Source organism: Hippoglossus hippoglossus, chromosome 3 (assembly GCF_009819705.1).
Source record: "Hippoglossus hippoglossus isolate fHipHip1 chromosome 3, fHipHip1.pri, whole genome shotgun sequence".
In the NCBI taxonomy this organism is placed as follows: domain Eukaryota; kingdom Metazoa; phylum Chordata; class Actinopteri; order Pleuronectiformes; family Pleuronectidae; genus Hippoglossus; species Hippoglossus hippoglossus.
Genome location: NC_047153.1, coordinates 29,444,433 through 29,467,483, shown reverse-complemented (window position 1 = coordinate 29,467,483; position 23,051 = coordinate 29,444,433). Strand labels below are relative to the sequence as shown.

The 23,051-nt window shown below is 41.3% G+C and overlaps 1 protein-coding gene across 1 annotated transcript in view; it reads right to left on the bottom strand.

The window, feature by feature from the left end:
- Positions 1 to 5,254: 5,254 nt before the first annotated feature.
- Positions 5,255 to 23,051, bottom strand: part of chsy1 (chondroitin sulfate synthase 1) — a 57,200-nt gene continuing 39,403 nt past the window's right edge. The window contains exon 3 of the mRNA XM_034581661.1: positions 5,255 to 8,420. Coding sequence (XP_034437552.1) covers positions 6,828 to 8,420 — 1,593 coding nt within the window. The 3' untranslated portion in view covers positions 5,255 to 6,827. The remainder of the gene's footprint in view (positions 8,421 to 23,051) is intronic.

Here is a 23,051-nt window from a genome sequence, read left to right as displayed (position 1 = left end):
TTATCTCCTGCATTTCCTTCAATACAAGTCGGATTATGTACGAGATTAGATGTCAGGACTCTGCGGTATGAAGATGCGCATCTTTCGGTCTGTCGATAACAATCAAAGCCCCGATGGAACAAATGAGTGGATTCAGAAAGTGAAACGCTGGAGTGCTTTTACTTTGAAACGTGTTCGGAAAGTGTTGTAAATACATTTGTGTCATAGACAGATAAACATTGTGGTTCACAGCAGAATAAACAGAGAAAATGATCTTTCACCTGAGTTTTAATGTTTATCTGATGAATTTATGTCACAAACAAATGGTTGCAACACTTTCTGTAAGCCTTTTCAAAATAAAAGCACTCCAGAGTTTGTTAATGATATCCATTCCCTTGTTTAAAAAGGTTTTTTTATTGTGAAATATTTGCAGGAGCGGAAAGATGCACGGCTTCATACTGTGTAGTACTGGTATTTATTTTAGTACAAGGGACTTCTTTCATACAAGGCAATAATCATATTTGTGGCCATATTCAAATCAAAGCCTAAATGTACAAACATTGTGCTGCAGTAGCAGCTCCTCTGCAGAACATGTTGTGGAACTGAGAAGCTACATATTTTGCTTTGTAAATAAGAATTGATATTAATTTGAATATTGTCATTGAATAGAAAAAGTTGCACAACTGCCTCTCTTTGTGTATATTTATTTCTTGTACATTCAGCCTTTAACAGAAATTGCAAAAAATAATAAATATGACCCTCCTAAGTGTTTTTTTTGGAAGATATCAGGGTGGTAGCTCTCGGCTTACGTTTGGAATTAAAAAGTGCTCTTGGGCTCGAAAAGGTTGGTGACCACTGCACTAGAGTCTCACCACAAATCCACCATGACACGATGGCTATGTTCCAGTAAAGTGTAACGGAAAAATGTCAGATTGCAAGAATGGTGATTGGTCAGTTTAGACTGCTTAGATGTTCTCCATTCTCCATCATTGTGAATATCATGTTGAACTGTTCAACTGTAACACACATTTAGCAGAGTCATTTCCTTCCTCACTCTTATGTTTCAGGTACTCTAGGCAGAAATGTGGCAAAATAAGGTGGTCACAAAAACCACTAGAGATGAGATTGACATAAAATTTACAAAATGTTGATACAATGATATTCATGCATGCTTCACACATTGTCTCCTTGGTTCTGGTGGACAGACACTCAAATACTGTCATGTTGGTCTGCTGCTTAATGTGGTGGGACATCAACACAGAATGATGCTGAATCCTGCAGAGCTAGAGTTAGAGTAAGAGCATGGTTTTCATTAAAAAGCAGTTTTCATGGAGCAGATTAAGTATAACAGATGACTCAAAGTGAAGACATGACGTTGATGATCTGGTGTCTTTAAAGTAAATCATCTAAGTCAGATCAAAAGTGTGTGCGTCTGTGTGTGTGTGTGTTTTTTGTATCAATCCATGGATAATGACAAATAAAAGATGAAGCTCTTGTTAGTGATGTAGTTGCACAGCAAGCAGCTACAGTGGAGCCCCCTGTGGTCTCATCTGGCTCCTATCAGTCTGATCAGAGATACACATAAAACCGTGGTTTCTGCTCACGTTTCTACTCCCCACTGTGTTCTCTCTGTGCTCCGCTCTGCCTACTTAAGTACTGCAGGAAAAGCTCTCCTGGTTGGAATCTGGAGTTATTTCAGTTTTGGTGCTATTAAACAAACATCTCTGTCCAGAAAGACAGAAGAATATCTTCCCTCTTCACTCAGGCGTGTCTTTGACATGACATGATCATCTGTTCACTGTGCGATAGACCACATCGATTGGTCTTCATGAGAGGCTGTGGCTCAGGAGGTGGAGTTGGTGGTTCGATCCCCTACTTCTCCATTGTGCATCTTGAAGTGTCCTTGAGCACTGTAACTCAAATTGTACTGTATGTGAATGTATGATTGACAGAGAATCCCTTTGAAGAGCTGAATAAGATATGATACGGGTGAACGTGGCCAGTAATGCAAAGTAGCCTACTTCAAGTGATTTTTAGACTAGTAAATGCTATATTAGTGTCTGATAGAAATTGAATTTCTTATTTTAGAATGGGTCACATCTTTCCTGTCCAAAATGATACCATATTAGTGTGAAGAGTGCTATATTAATTATATTTTTGTATTAATATTATTACTAGTAAGACACGGTTCATATGTATCATTTATTAAAAAACATAAAGAATAAAATGTGTGGCTGTGTGTCTCTGTGATACTTCAATGAGCTCAGGTCTGAGACAGCCTTTAACGCAACGTGTCTGTCTACAGGGTTTCCCTCTGTCTTTCCAGGGGTGCCCAGAAGTGACAAGAACCACATCATCATCATCATCTTCATCATCATCATCATCATCATCATCATCACTCATGTTAGATACGGTATGCAGACATGGCATTTGAGGTAGAACAAGGTGCTGAAGCCTGTTTACTCTTACTTCAATCTTCAATACTAGTACCAGCCTAACAGTCATATAGTGCGTGTGTGTGTGTCAGAGAGTGAGAACATTGTTATTGGTTTAATGTATTCAGAGACCCATGTTATGTTCAGTGGTGTTTGTGATGCTGTTTGATTGATTATATGTTCTATATGATTACATTATATGTTTATTACAGAGCTGATTATTATTGTTTACAGGAATCCCCCAGTGATGTTACAGTTCCCTGTATTTAAATACTGAGCAGCTGCAGCGACTGACCTGACCTGGAACAGTGACTGATCTGTTAACTGCTGTTTTCATGTTCACCAGTGACACACTGACACTCAGTTTGTTCATTTTCCAATTGAATATTATCACAGCACGGATATCTCTTCCAGGTACTAATAACACAGAGAGAGCAGGACAAACTAGTGGACGTGCTCATTTAATGTATGACAGAAGTCCTGTAACAAACTGTGATCATGTTAGATTGTTGTTGACAGGTGTCAGTCTCTCAGAGCGTTGATCAGGTTCTGTGTGGAAGAGAGGGCCTTCATTTGAAAGCCTTTAGAGCCGTGAGCTATTTGCTTTCAAACATTTGAATTTTCCCTCATTCCCACATTGTGAAACATTAGGATGCTGTCAACTGTAGTATAATATATTGAATAATTACGTTTATCCTAACTCTATTACAAACACACATACACTGCATGTGTGTAACGGTCTAAAGGGTCTGTTCATAGCCTTTCACAGTTTTGCTATCAACACATTCACACACACACACACATTCATACAGTGCAGCTATGTGCAGCAGTTTCTCTTGAACACATCACTCACACACTGCTGACACAACCGTCATGGGTAATATGGGGTTCAGTATCTTGCCCAAGGACACTTTGGCACGCAGAATGGGGAAACAGGGATCGAACCACTGACCTCCTGAGACACAGCCACCCAATGTGTGTGTGTGTTGTGTTTGCTCACTTTTGAAAAGCCATCACCAACAACTTGCTCAAGAAGGATTTATTCGTGCCTCAGTTGATTAATGAAGGAATAATATTTTGTAAAAAGTTGGGGAAACTTTTCATGTACAAGTAAGAAAATATATAAATATGCATGTTGTCTAAATACAATCACCTGAGTCTCTAAAGCAGTCAGCACAAATGTGAACATGGGGGCGGCTGTGGCTCAGGAAGGAGAGATGTCCTCTAACCAGAAGGATGCCAAAGTGTCCTTAGGCAAGATACTGTGCCCCAAGTTGCAGCTGATGGATGTGATGACAGCGTATGTGGGATGTGTGACAGAGAAAGTGCTGCACATAGATGAACTGTATCAATGTGTCTGTGAATAGGTGAATGGAAAAAACTTTGAGTGGTCATCAAGACTAGAATAGTGCTATATAAATACTAGAATATAATAATAGAATTGAGGATGATTGTAATGAATCAAACTTCCCCTACAAGTGGGGTTCAGTTGAAACACTGCTGACCCCACACCCCACACCCCACTCCCCCTGCCCCGTCGGACTTCCCTGCTCCGCAGCAGAGTATTGACTTATCCCAGCACTTGCTCTGTTTGATTGTCCCTGCAGGGGCTTCCTGATAGTGGAGAGCCAGCCTCCCTCCACTCTCTCCCTGAGCACAGCTGACCACAGCAGAAGAGCTTTGTGTCAATAAGCTGCACACTGCTGCTCTGTGTCTTTCAGGAGACTCGGGGATCACACAGAGTACACACAACCTGGATCAAGCTTCAGATCAGCTACTGACCACTCTCCCTCACAATCCTCTCACAGCTACTGAGCTTATTGTTGCTGATATGATGTTATTATGTCATTTATATTAAGCCGTATAATGATTATTGTTGAAATTAATAGCACAACCTTGAACAACTGGGGAGTGTTTGTGAGTTATGAATACCAGTGCAGGAATGTCCCTGACGCTGGATTACTATCAAGGGAAAGTGGGCAAGTGCTCCAGGCCCCACATACACAAAGTTAACGCTGTCCACTTGTGATCGCATCTGTCAGGATGAATGTTAATACCAGGTCTGGACAGGACCTCAGGGGCTCTTAAGACTTAGGGCCCCTCCAGCTCATTCACTATGCACCCCTCCCCCATCACGATAACTCCTGAGATGTCTCCTGCACTTACACCTGGGCTGTGGCCGAATCATTGTTTTTGCTCAGTGGGGTTCCTAACTGAGTGAAACGAGCCAGAAGTATTTGATGAGAGCTTAATAAATTCTTGACATGCCAAGGAGAGGAGCTGCAGTGCTTCCTATCTTCTCTCAGTTAGCATAGGAAACAATGGACCATCCATTACAATATCATCATCATAATAACAAAAAACAACATACATGTCATTTCATTAAAGCCGTCTCATTGGGGAATGAACTAAAAATTTATTTTTTCAGCTTAAAACGACAGGAACCTATTCAATCTGACCCCTTGCTCAATTGATTATTTTTGTTTAATCATTTTAATAGCTTAACTTACTCTCCTTGTACATTCCAATCTGGTGTTTTGTTTTTATTTACAACCATGTCTATTTTGTTGTTACTTTCTCTGTGGAACCTTCGTTAGGAGGTGTGATTCTGTTTGACAGGAAACCTTACATGAACTGTAGGGGTTGGGTTTGATACTGTAATTATCGTCCATATTTTATTAACATAAGTTCGTTAAAAAAGACAAGTGTAAGTGCAGTTGCATTCTCTTAGCACTGTGGTTTTCATCTCCTAAGTCATTTTTCTTTTTTCTGTTTCTGTGATGACCATCATCCTGGCAGGTGATAACTGAGAATGAAAAATACCACAAAAGCAGCAGATGTTGATACTTTTCTCCCCATTTTATTTCTTAAATAGAAAACATTGTCCAGTGGGACAGGGTTGAAAGAACAAATATTACAAAAGTCAAAGAAAAAAACAAAAATAAGATGACAGCACAGTCATTGATCCTGTTACTTCAGTCTTAAAATCAGCCTTTCTTCTTGTTGCAATGCTGGAAAAGGAGCATTAACCTGATCGAGTGCTACAACGTACAGTACCTGCCCGTGAGGAACTCAGGCACGAACGGGACAGTGAATCAGGTCTTTCACAAGGAAATGTTACCACCCTCATACCTGCAACACAGCACCAGACCGTGGGATTTCATATTGCAGCTCATGGAATCAGCTCTGACTTAGACTGGGACCAGCCACAAGACATTTTTTTTATTATTATTCAAAAATAAAAAAAAGTAATTTATAGAGAGATGGCGATGTGTGACATGAGCTGAACAACCAGAGCGCTGCTCCCATTTCAACCCACTGGATTAAAGGACAGACTGGTTCCCGCTTCAGCCATCAGAAAGGCCTGGGCTAGTTAGAGCTTTTGTGTTTACTCTCCATTATGCAGCCAGTTTCATGTTTGTGCCTGCAAAACACCACCCAGCCGCCCACACTCACACAGACGAACACAGACGAACACACACACGCACACGCACACACACACACACACACACACGCGCGCGCAGGCAACATGACACCTAAAGCAAACTGTGCAAAAACTCTTTGGTGATGATGAGTTTAGGAAAAGGTACATGAAATAAAAAACTATCCCACAGCTGACATGGTTATACAATCTTTCCAATATACATATTTAAACAGTCAGATAGTAGAAAATGGAGCCTGCAAAATTCAATAAATTAGACAGCAAAAGATGAATTGTAGATATCAAATCCAGCAGTTGGGTTCACAGAAATTAATAATAAAGAAAAATACAAAAACAGTAACAGTGTTATGTTGTATTAACGAAACTTTAAAAGCAAATGGAAGAGAAAACCATTGTAAATCAAAGGAATCTAATAAAAATGGCCCTTAGTAATTACTCACATAGCTGTAATTGGACTTTTCATTGATGAAATGTTTGGAATCAGTCTTTTGTAAACATTCACAATCAAGAGTTGAGTCAGTTTTTCGAGCACTGCTGGTCTGAAAGTACATAGACAAACGTTCATCTGTTTTCTGCGAACAAGACAAATGGAGTATTTATCACCCTGGCGGTGCACTTCACTGAGGTACACACTAATGAGCCCTGCCTCTGCTTCTCCCATAGCCCTGACAGATAACATGTAACAGGCTGGAAGAGCCTCTGGCCCCCTTTGTAATCAGGCTCATACAAGAATATCCGTTAATATTCCTTCAATCAACAATCAAAGCCTGTGCTTCCATACAAGGGCCCAGACTGCTTCTATGAATTGTTCGTCGTGGCGTTTCTGTTCATTTTCTTAAAAAAAAAATTCAAAAGATATCCATGTTAAGTCTTTCGTTTCAGTAAAAAATAAATTAGGTAGTGAAAACACCACTAAGAAGAGGAATTCAGCACAGAGAATATTCACGATCAGTTTATAAGACTCTTAATCTTCACACAGTCCTAACTGAGCCGTTATTGCTCGCCAGTCTCCTGAAGCTGAGGTCGTTCTTCTCCAGCCAGAGTTCTGCCAGCTGCTGGGTGGAGCCGTGCGATGAGGCTTTGGAGCCCAGGCACATCTTATATTGCTTCGCCTCCAAGTTGGGGTCACATACGACCGGGTGGTGGACGTGTACTATCCCCGTATCTGTACTTCTGAACAACTTAATCCCTGACTGGACAAACTTGTTAAAAAGGTCCACGTCCTCCAATCCCCACCCCTGTATGGAGGTATCAAAGCCTCCTGCTTTGACCAAGTCTCCCTTGTAGACGCAAACAATTCCAAAGCCGTAGTTCCTCCACAGGCCTGTCTTGGATGTGAAGACGTAGTGGTTGTTGCTGGGGACCTTTCCAGCATACACCACTTTAGGGTCGTACTGGCTGAAGATGATGGGGAAGTAGCTCTGCTCCCCCAGGGCGGTGTTGACCCGACATCGCTTGAGGAAGTCACTGGTGAAGAGCAGATCAACGTCACAGTAGAAGAGCAGCGAATCATTAGAGAAATGTAAGGAACCCACTTCCAAAGCCAGAGCCCTGGAAAAAGAGCCAGTAACAGGTTTTATCTCCATCTCGGCTCGGGGATACTTCATGTGATACTCCCTCATGAGCTCCACCTGCTTCACCCGCTCTGTGTTGTTGTCTGTACTGAAGAGCAGAATCAGTAGCTTGACGTTCTGGTTGGGGATCAGGCAAACTCTTTCAAAGTTGGCCATGAAGCGTACAAAGATGTCATAACGTCCCGACAGAGGTACCAAGATGTTCACTTTCTTCTCTTTTGGTTCCCTCTGGTCCTGGCCAGAGGTGGCAAGTTTAAAGGGCACCAGCATCTTGAGGGAGTTGGACAGAAATGAGAGGGAGTCTGACTCCTTGTTAATGTGGCTGGCCAGAGCTCTGGCATCCATCTCCTCCTCCTCTCTGAACTGGATCTGGCTGAAGGTCTGCTGCAGGTAGGCGTGCCTCCTCACAGGAACAGTCATGGTCTTTCCTTTGTGCTTCTTGTACAACAGCAGCAGATCTAGCACATACTCTGCCCCATATAAAGGGTTGACCCTCCGGTAGCCATACTGGATTTCTTTGAAATCAATGACCCGGCCCCGCGTCTTGGCATTAGCGTTAATCATCTCCATCACTTGCATGATGATGTCATCCAGGGCCTGTCTTTGGGAGGAATCCATCCCACGGCGGGGTGGCTGACCGTCAGATGCTGAGTACAGGTACTTGCCCGTCAGGAACTCCCACTCCAGAACCTCCTCTCTCTGTCGTGGGTGGAAGCGCATAAATGAGGGCGGCATGCCGAGCTGGAGGTCATCTCGGCTGGGCTCAGCTGCTCCGTAGCGTCCCATCTGGACGATCTCCCGGTGGAGCTCAATGGTTCGGTGGCGCAGGTCTGCAATCTTGCGGCTGAGCATGTAGCTGTGTAAGCGATACTGGTAAGGAGGGTTCTTGTTGGGGTGGAGGGTGATGGCGCGATGGATCTTGCTGTTGTGGAGATCTCGTATGTAACCCTTCTTGTTTGGTTCATAGTTCTCGTAGAACAGCTGCTGCATCTGTAGAGACAGGAGACACTAGTGTTAGCTTCTTGTACATTTGGAACAATGGAAGTTCAAGATTGTTTTTGTGCGGTCAGCCCAAACTGTTTTGAACATACTTCAAGACATTTTTCTAACACATACCATAAAGTCGACTTGCTTTATTGAATTTTAGCTTGAAAATGTTGTTCAAAACTGGGGATTCGTTTAATCAGTGACAGACGTTATAAAAACATTTAATTATTGTTTTGGTTCCGATAATAAAAGGTAAGAGAGTAATAACATCCATAATATGGAGCTTTAGGGATATTTTCATCTTGGCCTTTGCTCCCCCTTCCTCTTTGTGTCACTGCAGGAAATTGACTTGAGTCAGTGATGGAGATGTTAGGTGTCTTAAAGTTCAATAAACTCCTCCAGTAAGGAAGACAACATGAGCAATTTATCAAACAAGCACAATATAAACAGTAATACAACCAATTTGCCGGCAGGCAAAACCCTCCTCATCCATAGCTGGTTTGTATTGCAAACTCATTTAGCATGTAAAATCAAGCTGCTATATGAACAGGCTCAAATTTGTAAGATTGGAGCCCACATGGCTATCCGTCAGAAAATTAGCTGAATTCTTGTCAACCTCGAGCCTGAGATCGACCCGTCCCTGCTGCTGCCGTCACTAGCGCCTGTCCAGTCTCCTCACATCAGCAGCAGCAGCAGGAGGGAGGAAAGAGAAGAGGATGGATGATGACACAAGGCTGTTGGCCCCGCTTTGTAAAACGCTCACACATTCTCTTCTGAATGGACTTCAATGTCTTAAGGTAACCCCTCATTATTCTAACTGTGTGTAAACAATGTTTTTTATTGCTTATACAGGCTTTTTAACAAGGAGAAAGTAGCAATTTACATTATTGAAAAATAATATAAGGTTATTACAAACAAATTCAAAATAAATAAATATATTCCATAACCTCACTAAAATGTATTCTCCTCTTTACATTTTTTGCATTTGTGAGATCAGTTATTGTTATCTGGCCTGGAATTCCATATCAGTGCATCTCTAACCTAACACACTGCACAATGTGGGCTTATGTGCATGTAAACACACTTGAGCTTAACTAATATTCTCATGTATTCTGCTGATGCAAACTCCAAATTAAGAGTGTTTCGGACAGCACCACTGCTGACAACAAGTGAGTGTGTGAGTGCTAACGGCAGACCTGCTGGAGCTTTACAAACCTACTGTTCCTCAAATTGCAGGAGGCGGAAAGTGTGAACACAGGGACAGCTGTTTGGGAGCTGCTGGCAGGATCTAAACAGTGGTCAAGAAGGCTGGGTTTGTGTCGTTGCCTCCAAATGAAGGGAGCATCAGAACGGCTGCAGCCCCTAGAGAGTCTAATTTGAGAGGAAGGTTCTGGAATGCAGCCACAAGCCTGATCCTCAGGGAAAAGCAATACGAGGAATGAGACAGGACGTGCCTAAGAGCTATGGAAAATGATACCTGAAGCCGAATACGATCGCAGGAACTGCCAGAGTAACTCTTTGCTTTTCCATGGCTTTAACCTGTGTCCCTCTGTACCTGAGGGAAGCCAGCCTGCCAGTCAAAACACACTGTAACCTTGTCATTAATGGAAGTCACTGAGCTTAGCTGTGCCTACAGAGGTGAGGGGTCAGCCTTTACTTCAAAAACCAGGCTGCAGCATGTGCAATAACTATCCAAAACTCCACTGTAGTATTCCTTCAAACAGAAAGCACTATCTGCAGGTTTATCAGACAATATCTGTGTGGACACATTTTTGGTCAAGGAATACACAACTTTTGGCAGCTTCATCTATTTGATAGTGTCATGTGGTTTTTTGTCACACATAGGTGACTTTTATGTCAATGCTGCTTACGGCATTTATAGAAAGAGCTGCCTGCTCCCACGCTATTTGGCATTTGATATGTGAAAGGAACAGAGAGAAGGAGAAAGACAGAGGTGACCTCTAAATGTTATGATGGCCAAGAAAAAGAGTTTCTTTTTTCTGACCTCCTAGGCTTATGGGATGACCAATGAAGTCACGAGAGCTTGTGAGTGCGGGGATCCTCTCACCACTTTTCTTCACATTTCTATATTTAACCTAAGCAACTTCTGCTGCCTTTTATAATATCTGACACAAGCACTGAATTAGAGGGAAATAGTTTAGAACTTAATACCTGTTTGCTCAAGTGCTGTAAGTATGTAAATTCCTTTGCTGTATATTCATATATTCATCCAAGCAGCTGCCATGGGAATACACACTGAAAATATATGGACTGTTGGATTATTACTGTGCTTGTGCGAGGGATGTGAATTTTGTCATTGATCGGACTAGTTTGCAATTTTTCGTGGGTTAAATAAACTGATACTGAGCATAACAGAAGATGATTGAGATTATAATTGGTGATAAACAGTATTAATTAACTCTAAAGATAAAATCATTTGAAAACATGTCACTCCCTGTCTGTGTATGTTTAACCTTGTGCTGCTGCAGCCTTTGCTTGTGCTTCCAGCTGCTGCCACCTGCCTCCGCCTAGATTTCTTTTATTCATGGGACAAAGGGTGACAGTGTTTCCCTGCCTTTCCCACAGTATTTTCCCAGGCAGTTCAGCTGATAGTGATGCGGGGGAAGCGCTATGTGCCGGCTCAGACTGTATCCAGCAGGTTAACACCAGTGGTCATCAGCTGACAGCCAATTGGTCAGGATGTTTATCTCCCTCCTGTGGCTTCGCCGTCGTTAGCAAGCCTCCTAATTATATGACCTCCACATCTGCGGTCATCACTGCAACCTACGACTCATTAGCGCAATTTATTCACAGTCATTGACCTCACAACAGAAACTAGAATGGTTCTCTAACAAAAGAAAGACAAAGGTAAGTCACAAGTTAGAAGCTGGCGCTTGGGGTGATAAGCAGAAGGGCTACTCTAAGATCTCAAGCTCAGAACTGAACTAATTTTTAATAAGCACTGTATAATAAATTATATTTGAGACAACCACGGACAGAATCAGGAAGGACACTGCAGATCTACATGTGTTTTCAGTTTGGTAATAACATAATCCACCACCATATATCTCCACTACCCCATTACGTAAACCATACTTTTAACTGAGTCAATAAAAACACAATAATCAAAACAAGCAGGAGAAACAGTATTATCAAACCAATAACACAGCAAATGACAAAGTTATCTGAAGTGAAGGGAGAAGCCAAACCAATGAACACAACAAGAGTCTGTGCTGTGATTACATTGGTGAAATGATACCATTATCCTGCAGGGGTTCAGGCCCTAAATAAACACTGCTCCACACCATAAGCACATGCATGGAAATTCATTCTCTGCAGAGAATCGCTCCTCAGTCTGGCAACCCTCAAGACTCACCCAGGACATCCTGCTGGAGGAAACCAAACACCAAAGACCATCTTGGTTTACTATTTAATACATATTAGACACAGGAAAGATGATCTGTGACTGGGATTGGTTCCCTGAGTACTTCCTCCTCGCTGTTAAGTTCAACTTCAAAGTGTTTATTCAATGTTCTCCTCAGTATTCAAGTAAGGTGTGCCACAACAACTACATGACATCATTTTGAGTGTGCTGCCTGGGTGTTTTCTTACTAATGGAGTCCACAAACCTTTTGAAAATCAATGAACCATCTATTTTCTAAAATCCTCCATCCAAGTGCTCTAACTGTCATTCGCATGCAATACCACTGTCGGTGAGATTTGTAACTCCTACAACTTTACAACACGATTAGCCTTATTGCCAAGTATAGAAAAAAACTTGCTCAATGGGAACAATGAAAAACGTTCAATCGTCTATGGCAGTCAAAGACACTGTTAAAATGTGTAAAACCTGTAGAAAACAGAATTTACATTAGAACTGAAATAGAAAAGTTGAAAGATAATTTTTGCCAGGGCAATTAAATGATCTCAAAATGAAATTAAGTTGTCATTAAGTGACAGAATAAACGTCTTAAAGGTTTCCCTTTACTTGGAATGTCCAGGCACTCCAATAATCTCACACATCCAGATCTGTTTACTGGGAATGGTTAATACCAATCAGCCTGTGAAAACAGTTGTGTAATATCTTTGTTGGATGACTTTTGTCAAGTCTGATAAAATGACCCCTGATGATGTCATTGTGACGTCATAAGGGTTATATATGGCTTGTTCGTCAGGACTACACATTTATAACAGAAAGCTTGCTATATTTGGTTTCTAAAAGACAAGGGTGTTGACTGATGAAAATATGCTATTGAGTTGCATTATGGAGTGATTAAGGATTAAAAGTCAGTATACCTCAGCTGCTGCTGCTTCAATCTTAACCATTCTTTTCCTAATCTGTCTACTGAGTCCCCTAACTTTGTGAAAGTCCAGCACCAAATTGCTGGAGTACATCTTTAAAATGTATGGTTAAAAATTACAGATATTCAGAGTCTGTTTCTTAGTCTTTAATAAGAAAAACTGTTAACATCAAGAACAAGCAGTGGTCAGCCAGTGTTAAATGACTAGCAGACACCCACCAACACAAAACACAATGTGCACGTGTGCGTGTTTGGATGTACATACTGTTGCAGTAAGGGGGGTATGTAAGGGCAGTGGAAGTGAAGCCTGAGGCTCAGTCCGAGTAGAGGGTGAGAGCAGAAGAGCAGCATGGCTGCCACTCTGGCTGGGTTTAATCTGCGGGACAATAGGCTGTGCCTGCCTCTGAACGGGCCATGCAAATCTAATTGGAGACAGCATTATACTGCTGTAATTGGTTGCTCTGTAAACGAGGGTGGTCTGTCCAAACTAATTTCTCAACTCCAGGAAAAGCTTCTTACACATGAGGCAGCTCAACAATAGGTCTGGTATTGATCTCTCTGATGGGATGAGGTTGTACAACCAACAGCATCATGACACCAGATGACTTTATCACCATTAGCCATGTAACCTGTGTGTAACTGGTGGTGAGTGAGACTGTACAGTCCACAGAGAGCTGTTCATTTAGACTGTCAAGCTGAGCTCTACATCAAAATTAGAAGTGCATCAATTCAAATCTTAACCTACAGATTCTTGGTGGTACATGAATAAACTGATCATGCTAATGTGTGGTGACAGCGTAGGGAAATGAAATGGTTCTGCTGGCTGAGAGTAGAACCAGGGACCTACAGGTCAAGCTGTATTCACCCATGTGCCCTTCAGGTGGCTCCTACAGATAGAATTTGGAAACACCCTGGTGCCAAACAGAGACTGGAATTCTTCCACAAGTTATGCATAAAAGCTAATATATAAAGTGAAACCTTAACAAAATGATCAGCAATGTTCTGTGCTGCCATGCAAGATAAAATAAAGAGTGTTCATTCAGTGAGATCGACGACTGCTGTCTGCGCTTTCCTACTTGTTTCTGTTCTGTGAGGGCTTCATGGTGGAGAACAGTTTTTTGGAGAGTTCTTCATTATCTGATTTGAGGGTCTAAGGTGCAGAGGGTGTTTTATGCTGTACACATTATGAAGCCCCTTTAAGTCAAACCTGTTTTCTGATATTGGGCAATACAAATCAAATTTGACTTGACTTGCATTGGTGGGTGTGTGATGATTCATGTACCAGTGATTGAAAGAAATATGATTCTGAATTCCCAATTATGTTAAGAGCAGGGATGTGTTACTACATGCAGAGCTAATGACCGTGTGAATGCGGCCCCACATTGAAAAGGTGTCATGTGGGAGGAGGTTAGGAACTTGAGAAAGGTTTGACTTAATGTTAATGTTACGACAAGTAGGAGCATCAACCAGTCATGATCATTTTGATTCCCTTATGACACAGAAGGTTGCAGTGCAACGTGAAATAAATGACAAAGAATAGAGCTTCATGGTGTGGACATTATATTTGTGCTTCTTCTTTGCAAAGCCTCATTTAAGAACTGTTCTCTTAAACTGCATGGTTTTAGCACAAAGCAATTACAGACTTTATTTACTTTAGAACTGTTCCAAATGTTGTTTTCATGTCTGTGTTAAACTACAAAATGTATTTTTATATGTTCTGTAACATTTTGTGACAAACAAGAGATCCTGTGGTTCTAGGCTTTAATTTAGCAGAAATGCCTTAGTTGTCCAGTCATTTTAAAGACAGCGTGGCCAATCCAGTTCAAAACATGGACAAAAAAGCAGGGTCAAATTATTTTGAAGTAGATAGAGAAATCTAATATCTGAGAAGAGAGATTGCGTTGAAATGATTGCGGGCAGCATGAGAATAGAGGAGATACTGGAGGCTGAGGCCTGAATTTGATGAACCAAACCAAACAAAAACATGGTGCAGTTCGAACAGAGCTAGGTCAGGATATTGGAAAGACAACAGGCAAGATATGAGAACAAAAATCAAGTGTCTCACACTGAGAAATTCATCGTAACTGGCCAAAAGGTAAAAATATTTTATTTGAACTGAAAATATTTGTATCTCCTCTAGGATTTAGAGGAGCTACGGCTTCTGATTTCCCTTCATTCAGCACATAAATACAAAAAGCATTGTAGAGAAATGCAATTGTTTCCTTCTCAGTATGCTTCGGATTACATCAGCAGAGCTAGTGTTAAAACGTACATCACGTACATGATTTATTTTCTAAATCACTTTTTTAAAAGAAAGCCGCAGTGTGGGCAGGCAGGCTGTGGTGCTGTTCAGGAGAAATGCCGTTAGGGATATGACACAAGCACTGACATGTTCCTGTCAGTTCACTGCAGCACAACCACAGGTATCCACTTCCTCACTTTATCTAACATCCTGCTGCACTACACTGTCTCAACTGCACCCATCTACCTATCCATTCTCTGTGTTGCTTTGTCTCATCCAGGTTAGTGGTGCTGCTGGTGACTATTGTGTTGACCGGCAGCATAATAAAATAGCACAGAGTAAAATCACAGTGTTAAGTAGCACAAGTTCTCAGAGGGAAACAGTTATCATTTTATGTTAGTACATAAAACCTTTGACAGCTGAATTTACTATTGATTTCCTTCTCTCCACAGTCATGTTGGATCACCACTGGTCGTGATGATTCAACACCTTGGCAGTGATCCCCAGTTTATAGACCAGCTAGAGAAATGTCTACTGGGAAACTGAGTAACACCACCCCCTCCTCCAGCAGCTACACACTCCACTGTTTCCACACTGGCAAACCTTTTAAACGTTTATTTTGAGTGAGGGATTGTTTCCTTTACCTTAAACCTCAACTTTCACAGTTATGTAGTGTGTTACGTATATGTAGGATTTCAGGTCTTAAATTATGTAGAAATTTAACTAATTTAATTCATATAACTTTGCCTATAAATGTATCTGACAGCCTGCAGGAGGTAGAATAAGACTTTTAAACTACTTGTCCCAGGGCTTTCATCAGATAAACTTCATATGGAAATGCGTGTCATCACAACAAGATGGAGATGAAAACTATCTCAAAGATTGATTTTTCGTTACACGGTGTGACCGTGGCATGGCGTCAAAGTTTGCGCTTTAATTAGGGCCCGAGCACCTCCGGTGGGAGGCCCTATTGTATTTCGAAGGATTTGTATTTCCCTTTTGGGGCTTTTTCAGGGCCTAGACATGCTCAAATTGTTACCAAGGTTTGCAGGGAATTCAAAACCCCAAAAAGTAATTGTATTCTGGAGTAATTTGAAATGGGCGTGGAAAAATGGCTCAACAGCGCCATCTAAGGAAAAGCCCCTCAGTTAGCTTTCACCAATCTTCACAAAAATCGTAGCCCAGGTGTATCATGACCAGACAAACAAGGTCAGAGGTGCAATTGGAAAAAAGCAACAGGAAGCCCGCCATTTTGACTTTAATGGCCATTTTCCACATTTTTACTTTGACGAACTTGTCGTAGGGCTTTCATCTGATCAACTTCAACTTCTGGGAATGTCATCTCAACAAGATGGAGATATAAACTACCATGGTATATTTGATTTCATCACACGGTGTGACCGTGGCGTGGCATCAAAGTTTGATTACACGCCATCAAAACATGAGGTTCTGTATCTCGGACATACATGGTCCAATCGAGTCCAAACTAGACATGTAAGACAAGAGTCCCGGCCTGATGACATCTACACAGAAATCATGACTTAAAATCACAGCGCCACCTGCTGGCTACAGGAAGTGACATGTTTGATACTTTGATGCACTGCTCCTGGCTGCTGAACAATATAGAGATCAAATGAGCTGAGACAAGTCATTGGACCATGGTCAGAATTGTGACATTTCCTCAAACTGTGTAAACATTGCGGTGCGGCGAAGGATCATCCTTCGCCAAAGGACACAATGCTGTCATAACTCCAGTGTGCATAGTCCTATCACCACCAAACTTCTGTCACATGATTAGAGTCCAAGCCTGAACAGCTCTGTGTCAATATTTCCTCAGTGTCATAGCGCCACCTACTGGCAACAGCAAGTAAGCTTTGTTTTACAACCATCATTCTCCACTAACCGCAACAGGCCTCAAAATGCCTGTGCTCGGGCCCGTTAGTGCTACAACGTAACCCTAGTATTACATTGTCTCCTTTTATAGTGTCTGCAGAAAAGCTTGCACATTTGCAATCCATCATTAGTGTAATTAGCATATATTAGCTCAGAGGGGTAACTTGGCTTGTTTACTATATTGTGAGAACATCACTGTAACTCTGAACATCCTGCCAAACCCTGTTCAAACATCTGGCAGTATAATAAAGCTTTGCTTGAAAGTCTATATGAAAATAAATCCGATATCAGACTGTGATGACTTCGGTCAGGTGAGGTGTTGTAAATCACAATAAGATGATGACCACCTCGAAAGAGCACTGCCGTGGGAAATGAGGTGTTATTACTCCACCAAGCTCAGAGCACAAATAAAAGGGGAAATATGAAAAGACCATTTGTGTTCACTAAGATTTGGACAGTGATATTTCATGTGAGCAGGGATGTGTTACTACATGCAGAGCTAATGACCGTGTGAATGCGGCCTCAAAATGAAAAGGTGCCATGTGGGAGGAGGTTAGGAAGTTAGGAAAGGTTTGACTTAATGTAAATGTTATGACATTTACGTAGGAGTAGGAGAATCAACCAGTCATGATCATTTTGATTCCCTTATGACACAGAGGGTTTTCCCTGGCAGTGCAACGTGAAATAAATGACGAAGAATAGAGCTTCATGGTGTGTACAGTATATTTGTACTTTGTACTTCTTTGGAGAGCCTCATTTAAAAACTGCTATTACTCCACCATGCTGAGAGCACCAATAAAAGGGGAAATATGAACAGACCATTTGGTTTGTGTTCACTAAGATTGGAAAGAACTGGGTGACAGGAAGAAGTAAAGGCCCTTTGTTCCCTCGGCCAGTCCCTCTGTCCAGATGCCTTCTTCAGCTAACACTCCCAGGTTGGGTTGAGAGATAAGCTCTGTTACTTTACTCACTTACAGAGGAGAGTGAAGTCAAGAAAGGGAAAACGGGTTTTTGATGAAGTGAATGAAGTCTTAGTTTTGAGAAATTAGACTGATCTCAAATTCTAACTCTGTTGGACTTTCTCTCTGAATTGACTTTAAGTTGGAAAACATTGCTATTGCATTTGAAAAACTAAAAAGAAAAACGTCTTTTCGTTAGTTCTTCATACGGTAAGTTAAAAACAGTCCCTAAAAACATTTCATGAGCGAGGTTCCTCATTTGTAAGATATTTTTTTCTTCTTCAAAAGTTAATAATGAGCCAACGATCACAAGCTAAAACAGCTGCAGTTATGGAAATGAATCTAAGATAACAGACACTATATAATCAACATCCATCCTGTCCTGATCCTCATGATTCAGTGTTAGGATCCCATAGATTTGATCAACAAGCAGCTTCTTATGATTTTTAGTTAACAATAAGATGCCAAGACCAAATCATCACTATCACTGTGTCTCTCTGATCAGCTCCGATGTCTGGCAGAAAACACGTAAATGAGAATAACTATGTTCAACTTGGCTGCATTACAACACAGTAGAGGAGACCACTGCAGAGAGGAACAGGAAAGAGGTTTAATGTGAGTGTATCACGCAGCAGCGGTGGCATGAGATTTTGACATTTGATCTGTGATTAACTATCATCACCAAACTATTTCTTCCTCACATAAGTAACAGACTGATGAGAAAATGAGAGCAGCTATAGGAAGAATTCAGCTGTATGAAAACACAATACAGATGATCAGAGAGGCCTTGGGGGAAGAACAGAGGTTTGACACACTGATGCTTCAAGCCTAATGCTTCTACCTCTGACTGTGAGGGAGATGTTTCACTGAGGTCAGACTGTGTGCACATAAATCAGTTAAATCCACAATAGAGGCTGCCGACTTTATTTGTCAGAACCATGTTTTTGAAAAGACCTGAACTCTCACTCTGCTGACTCAGACATCCACCACATCTTTTTTGATTGGTAAAATAATTAGTAAGCTGAACAAAGGTTAATGCTGTAGTCATTTTGAGTGTGCATCAAGGCACTCCATAAGCTCATATCAAGAAACCAAATGGCTGCTGGGAAAAGGAGGAAGGTTTAAAGATGTGGATTCCTCCAGCTACTCCCACAGATCTCCCCTGAAGCAGCAGATAACATTTCCCCAAAAAAAGAGCCTACAGATGTGAACTTTCTGATTGTGCTGAGTGTTTTTCATCATGACTTAAACTTTATCTCCTTCAAATCATGGAAAACAAAGAAGGGTTGTACAATTGTTATTTTTCATAATTATAAAATAATACATTAAAATGACATGTTTGTCTGCAGCAAAAATATGGCTGTCCTGAACGAAGGTTTCATATTCTCCGGCTCTGTGTGAGTATGTGTGTATCCTGCTGTGTTTGTTACACAAGACCATCTGTTACATATTGTTGAAAAATAATTCAACTGCCCATTATTACAAGTTCATTTCAGGTTTCAGTTGCAGATATGAGCCCGGCAGATTAAGATCCAGCACGGCAACGACAGCATAGAGCAGTGGCTCATAGATCTGGTGGGCTGACACAGACAGGGACACGATAAGGCTTCATCCGCCCATCACAACCAAACATCCTCCCACCTGGGGGACTCATGCGAGTCCTCACCAGATGTCAGCATCTGGTGACCATGGCCTTACCCTAAGTCTCTACCCTTTAAAGACGCAAGTGAAATGAAAAATACATTTTCCAAGTTTTAGGACTGTGTACACGTGTTAATTGTCCTAATATTTCTTGTTGCATGTGTTAAATATGTGAGTTTTTTCAGAATTCTTCCCATCTTCCTGTAGTAATATTTTTGATGACTCATCTTGAGATTTGTGATTTGATTGGCACTGTCATAGTAGGAGGTGAATGTAAATCCCAATTTAAAACCCATGCTCTCCTCCTTCAGGTCTAAAAAGGCAGGTGAGGCAGGTGTGGAGGGATGTGAAGAGGTCGACTGTATCATATCTGCATCTTTCAGCTCTGTATGTGCTGAACTTATTAAACTATCACATCTGCAGGATTTAAATCTATCTCCTAAACCCTGCCCACATATTAAGTTCCATGGGAAAATATGTCACATAACTGAAGTTAAAGACCTTCTGGCCATCTGCTTCACTGTGCCTTAAGCATAGCAGTTTCTCTTTTAATTAACTTGTGCCAAAATGGAATCTTGCTGATGGACAGACGGGTTATCAGTGGAGAACTGAGGGACAGCTGATATCATATCCGAAACAACAACAGAGAGCTTTTGAGAAAATGAAAAACATAGAAAGCTTATCTCTAAAGTTCCAGTTAATGATGCAGCAACAGCTCACCCTACCATTACTAACATCATCTGTACGTATAGGATACCACACCAATGTTTTCATGGTTCAGTCTGAAACTCTGAATAAAAAGAGCCTTTGTCACAATATCATTATCTACAAATTAAGAGCTGATGTCAGCTGTTCTACCTTTGGCAAAGAATTCACACACAAAGCTCAGACAACTGCCATAGAACAGACAGGAAAATCTCAAGAGCCTAAAAACTTAATTTGGAGCCATGGTTTAAATGTCTCTCTTTGTGAATCCCCTGCCCTCAGACACAAAGCCAAGCCCGTCTCGGCTACTGTAATGGCATCACATATCAAGTGTATCACAAAAGCACTGGATACAAGGATTTCTTCATGTCAGTTTGCATTTGTTGGAACTTGACGTTTTGGAAAACTAGTTGTGCTATTATAAATCAGCACCAGTCACAGCATGAGTGACTGCAGTGATGCCTGAGTGTGTGAATATGTTGTGCACACAGTGAACAGTTCTGCTGAAAGTGCAGTCATACACACAGATTGCAGGATGAGATGTGTAAAGCTATTTGTTCAAACTGGTCACACTAGCATTCTGTAGAGGGAGGAAAAACAAAAGAGGACATCAAAACCACAATGATCTCAACAAAGCAAAAGCAGAAATAGACACTTCCGTCTAGATAAGGCTGTGTTTTAACGGCTACCCTCCATTCAGCCAGTCTGATGCTTTATTTCACATCAACTAACTGAGGAACCAGAGTTAAATGAATATTCGGAATTAGGAAACTATTCCACATGACTTCTTCCACATCTCTTTTTAAAGTTGTAACTTGTAGGCAGTTTGGGTGATAATTTCAAACCTGGAGAGTTGTTTACACTCTGTGATTAATTTACTGCTTAAACTGTCTGATTTGTTGTTACTGCATTCACAGATCTCAGCTTTAAACATGGTGACTACAGTGTCACTACTGTAAAAGAAACCATGGACGAAACAACAGAATTAAGACCCAGTTCACGATGATGTGATACTTTGACTATCCCTTAATATTCAACATCCAGTTTTTGTCTCCCTTTGACTGTAAACTATTTAATTCCATTAAAATGAGAATAATGTAATGTTCAGTTCCGTTATCTTGTTGCTACACAGCAACAAAGAACTTACGGTATGGACATTGACAAAGCATTTTATGAACAAAACCAAAATGCTCAGAGAATCCACCAAAAGATCTGATGCCACACCATAGATCAACACAAACACCAAAAATCAAACAAACTCAAGGGGCTGATACACTTTCTTCTCGTGTTTAAGAAAACAAACTAAAATTATCCTGTCAAAGATAAACACATAAAGGCAAGTCCCTTAAGGAGGGGTCATTGGCTTTGCCTTGAAATGGGTTCTTCTGATGCTGGAGCTCTTACGCAGTACAAACACGTGTGGACTTTAGGGAGCAATCTGGTGTGGTGACAGTGAGAGGAGGGATAGCGGGTCATTCAGAAAGCCTGTCTTTAGTTCAGAGGCGGCATGATGTGGTGGAATCTTAGGACTCAGAACAGATACAATCAGTGGAGTGTGACAGGGGCAGCAGGCCAATGGGATGAGCCTCTCCTAGTCTGCACTCTGGCACCACAATACAGGGGATTCCACCTCCCTACCTCCTCTCTCTGAATATACCCTTCCCCTAAATTTACCAGTCCACTACCAGGAGAGGCCAAGTCCCTCCCATTCAGATCTCAGGTTGTCCAGAGAATAGCTTCACTTTTATGCGTGAAGCTCATTTCGAGGACTGTCACTTCATTTGAGTCCGATTTCACATATGAAACACAAAAATCTAATATAAATTTAGAAAAAATTGGTATTTAGCCCATATTCACAAATCACAATTTGTCTCATAGGGCCTAACAAGGTGTGACATCCTCTGCCCTTAACCCTCAACAAGAGTAAGGAAAAACTACCCCAAAAACCCTATTAACAGGGGAAAAACGTAGATGACAGTCACTCATCATGAATAGAAGAAGGCAGCAGCTGACAGCTGGTTCATTAATGTCTGTGTGCCTACAGAGAAGCTGACCATGGGAGGATCCGCAGCATGAACTCCTTTCTGACATCAAAGCAAAGGGCTAAATTAAAACCTTCCATAAAAGCGAAGGGAAAAACTACCCAATATTGGTCACATTTTTTTTCTTCTCTTTTTTTTTTATTGTTGAAGGTAATTATAGTCGTGTGGTGGGCAGCAGCATACTTGTGGAGTCCTGGTGGTCCGTGAAGCTATCATTTAGTGAACGCCGCCCAAGGAAGCTGGAGGAAGGACAGGAACAGGGATGTGGGTGTAGAAAAGCTTGGAGACAAGTGTTTCTACTCACACATCAGTGACAGAAAGTGAATATGTTTACGTAAACCTATAATCTGCACCTCAGTCCCTGCCCTAAACAATCCCTCCATTCCAAATTCAAATCTCTGAGGTGAGGAAGAGCAAGAAACAGCACTTGCTAAATATGTTGGAAGGCATGGTTACGTTTAGGAAACTCAAACTACTTGGATTAAGTTTGGGAAAGATCATGGTCATGGTCATGGTAAAAAGTAACAGATCGTAAATGGAATTCGCATCGTGGTGAGTGCACAAGTCAGACAGTTCCGTCACGCTACTTTAGCTAGAAAGTGTTCACGTGGCGATTAAGTCAAATTTAACCATTAATACTACAATTACGGACTGTGATGCTTAGTATTGGAGCGCATTATATTTTATTGCCTTGCTTACGTGTATGTAAATGAGGTGGTGAAAATGTTAGAAACATCACAATGCACAGCCTGTCCCCTGGAAACAAAAAAATGAACAAGAAAAGTGGAAGTTTCAAAAACATTTGTTGTCACATGTTATTTTTCTGGTCATTTAGTGCATTTGCTACATGT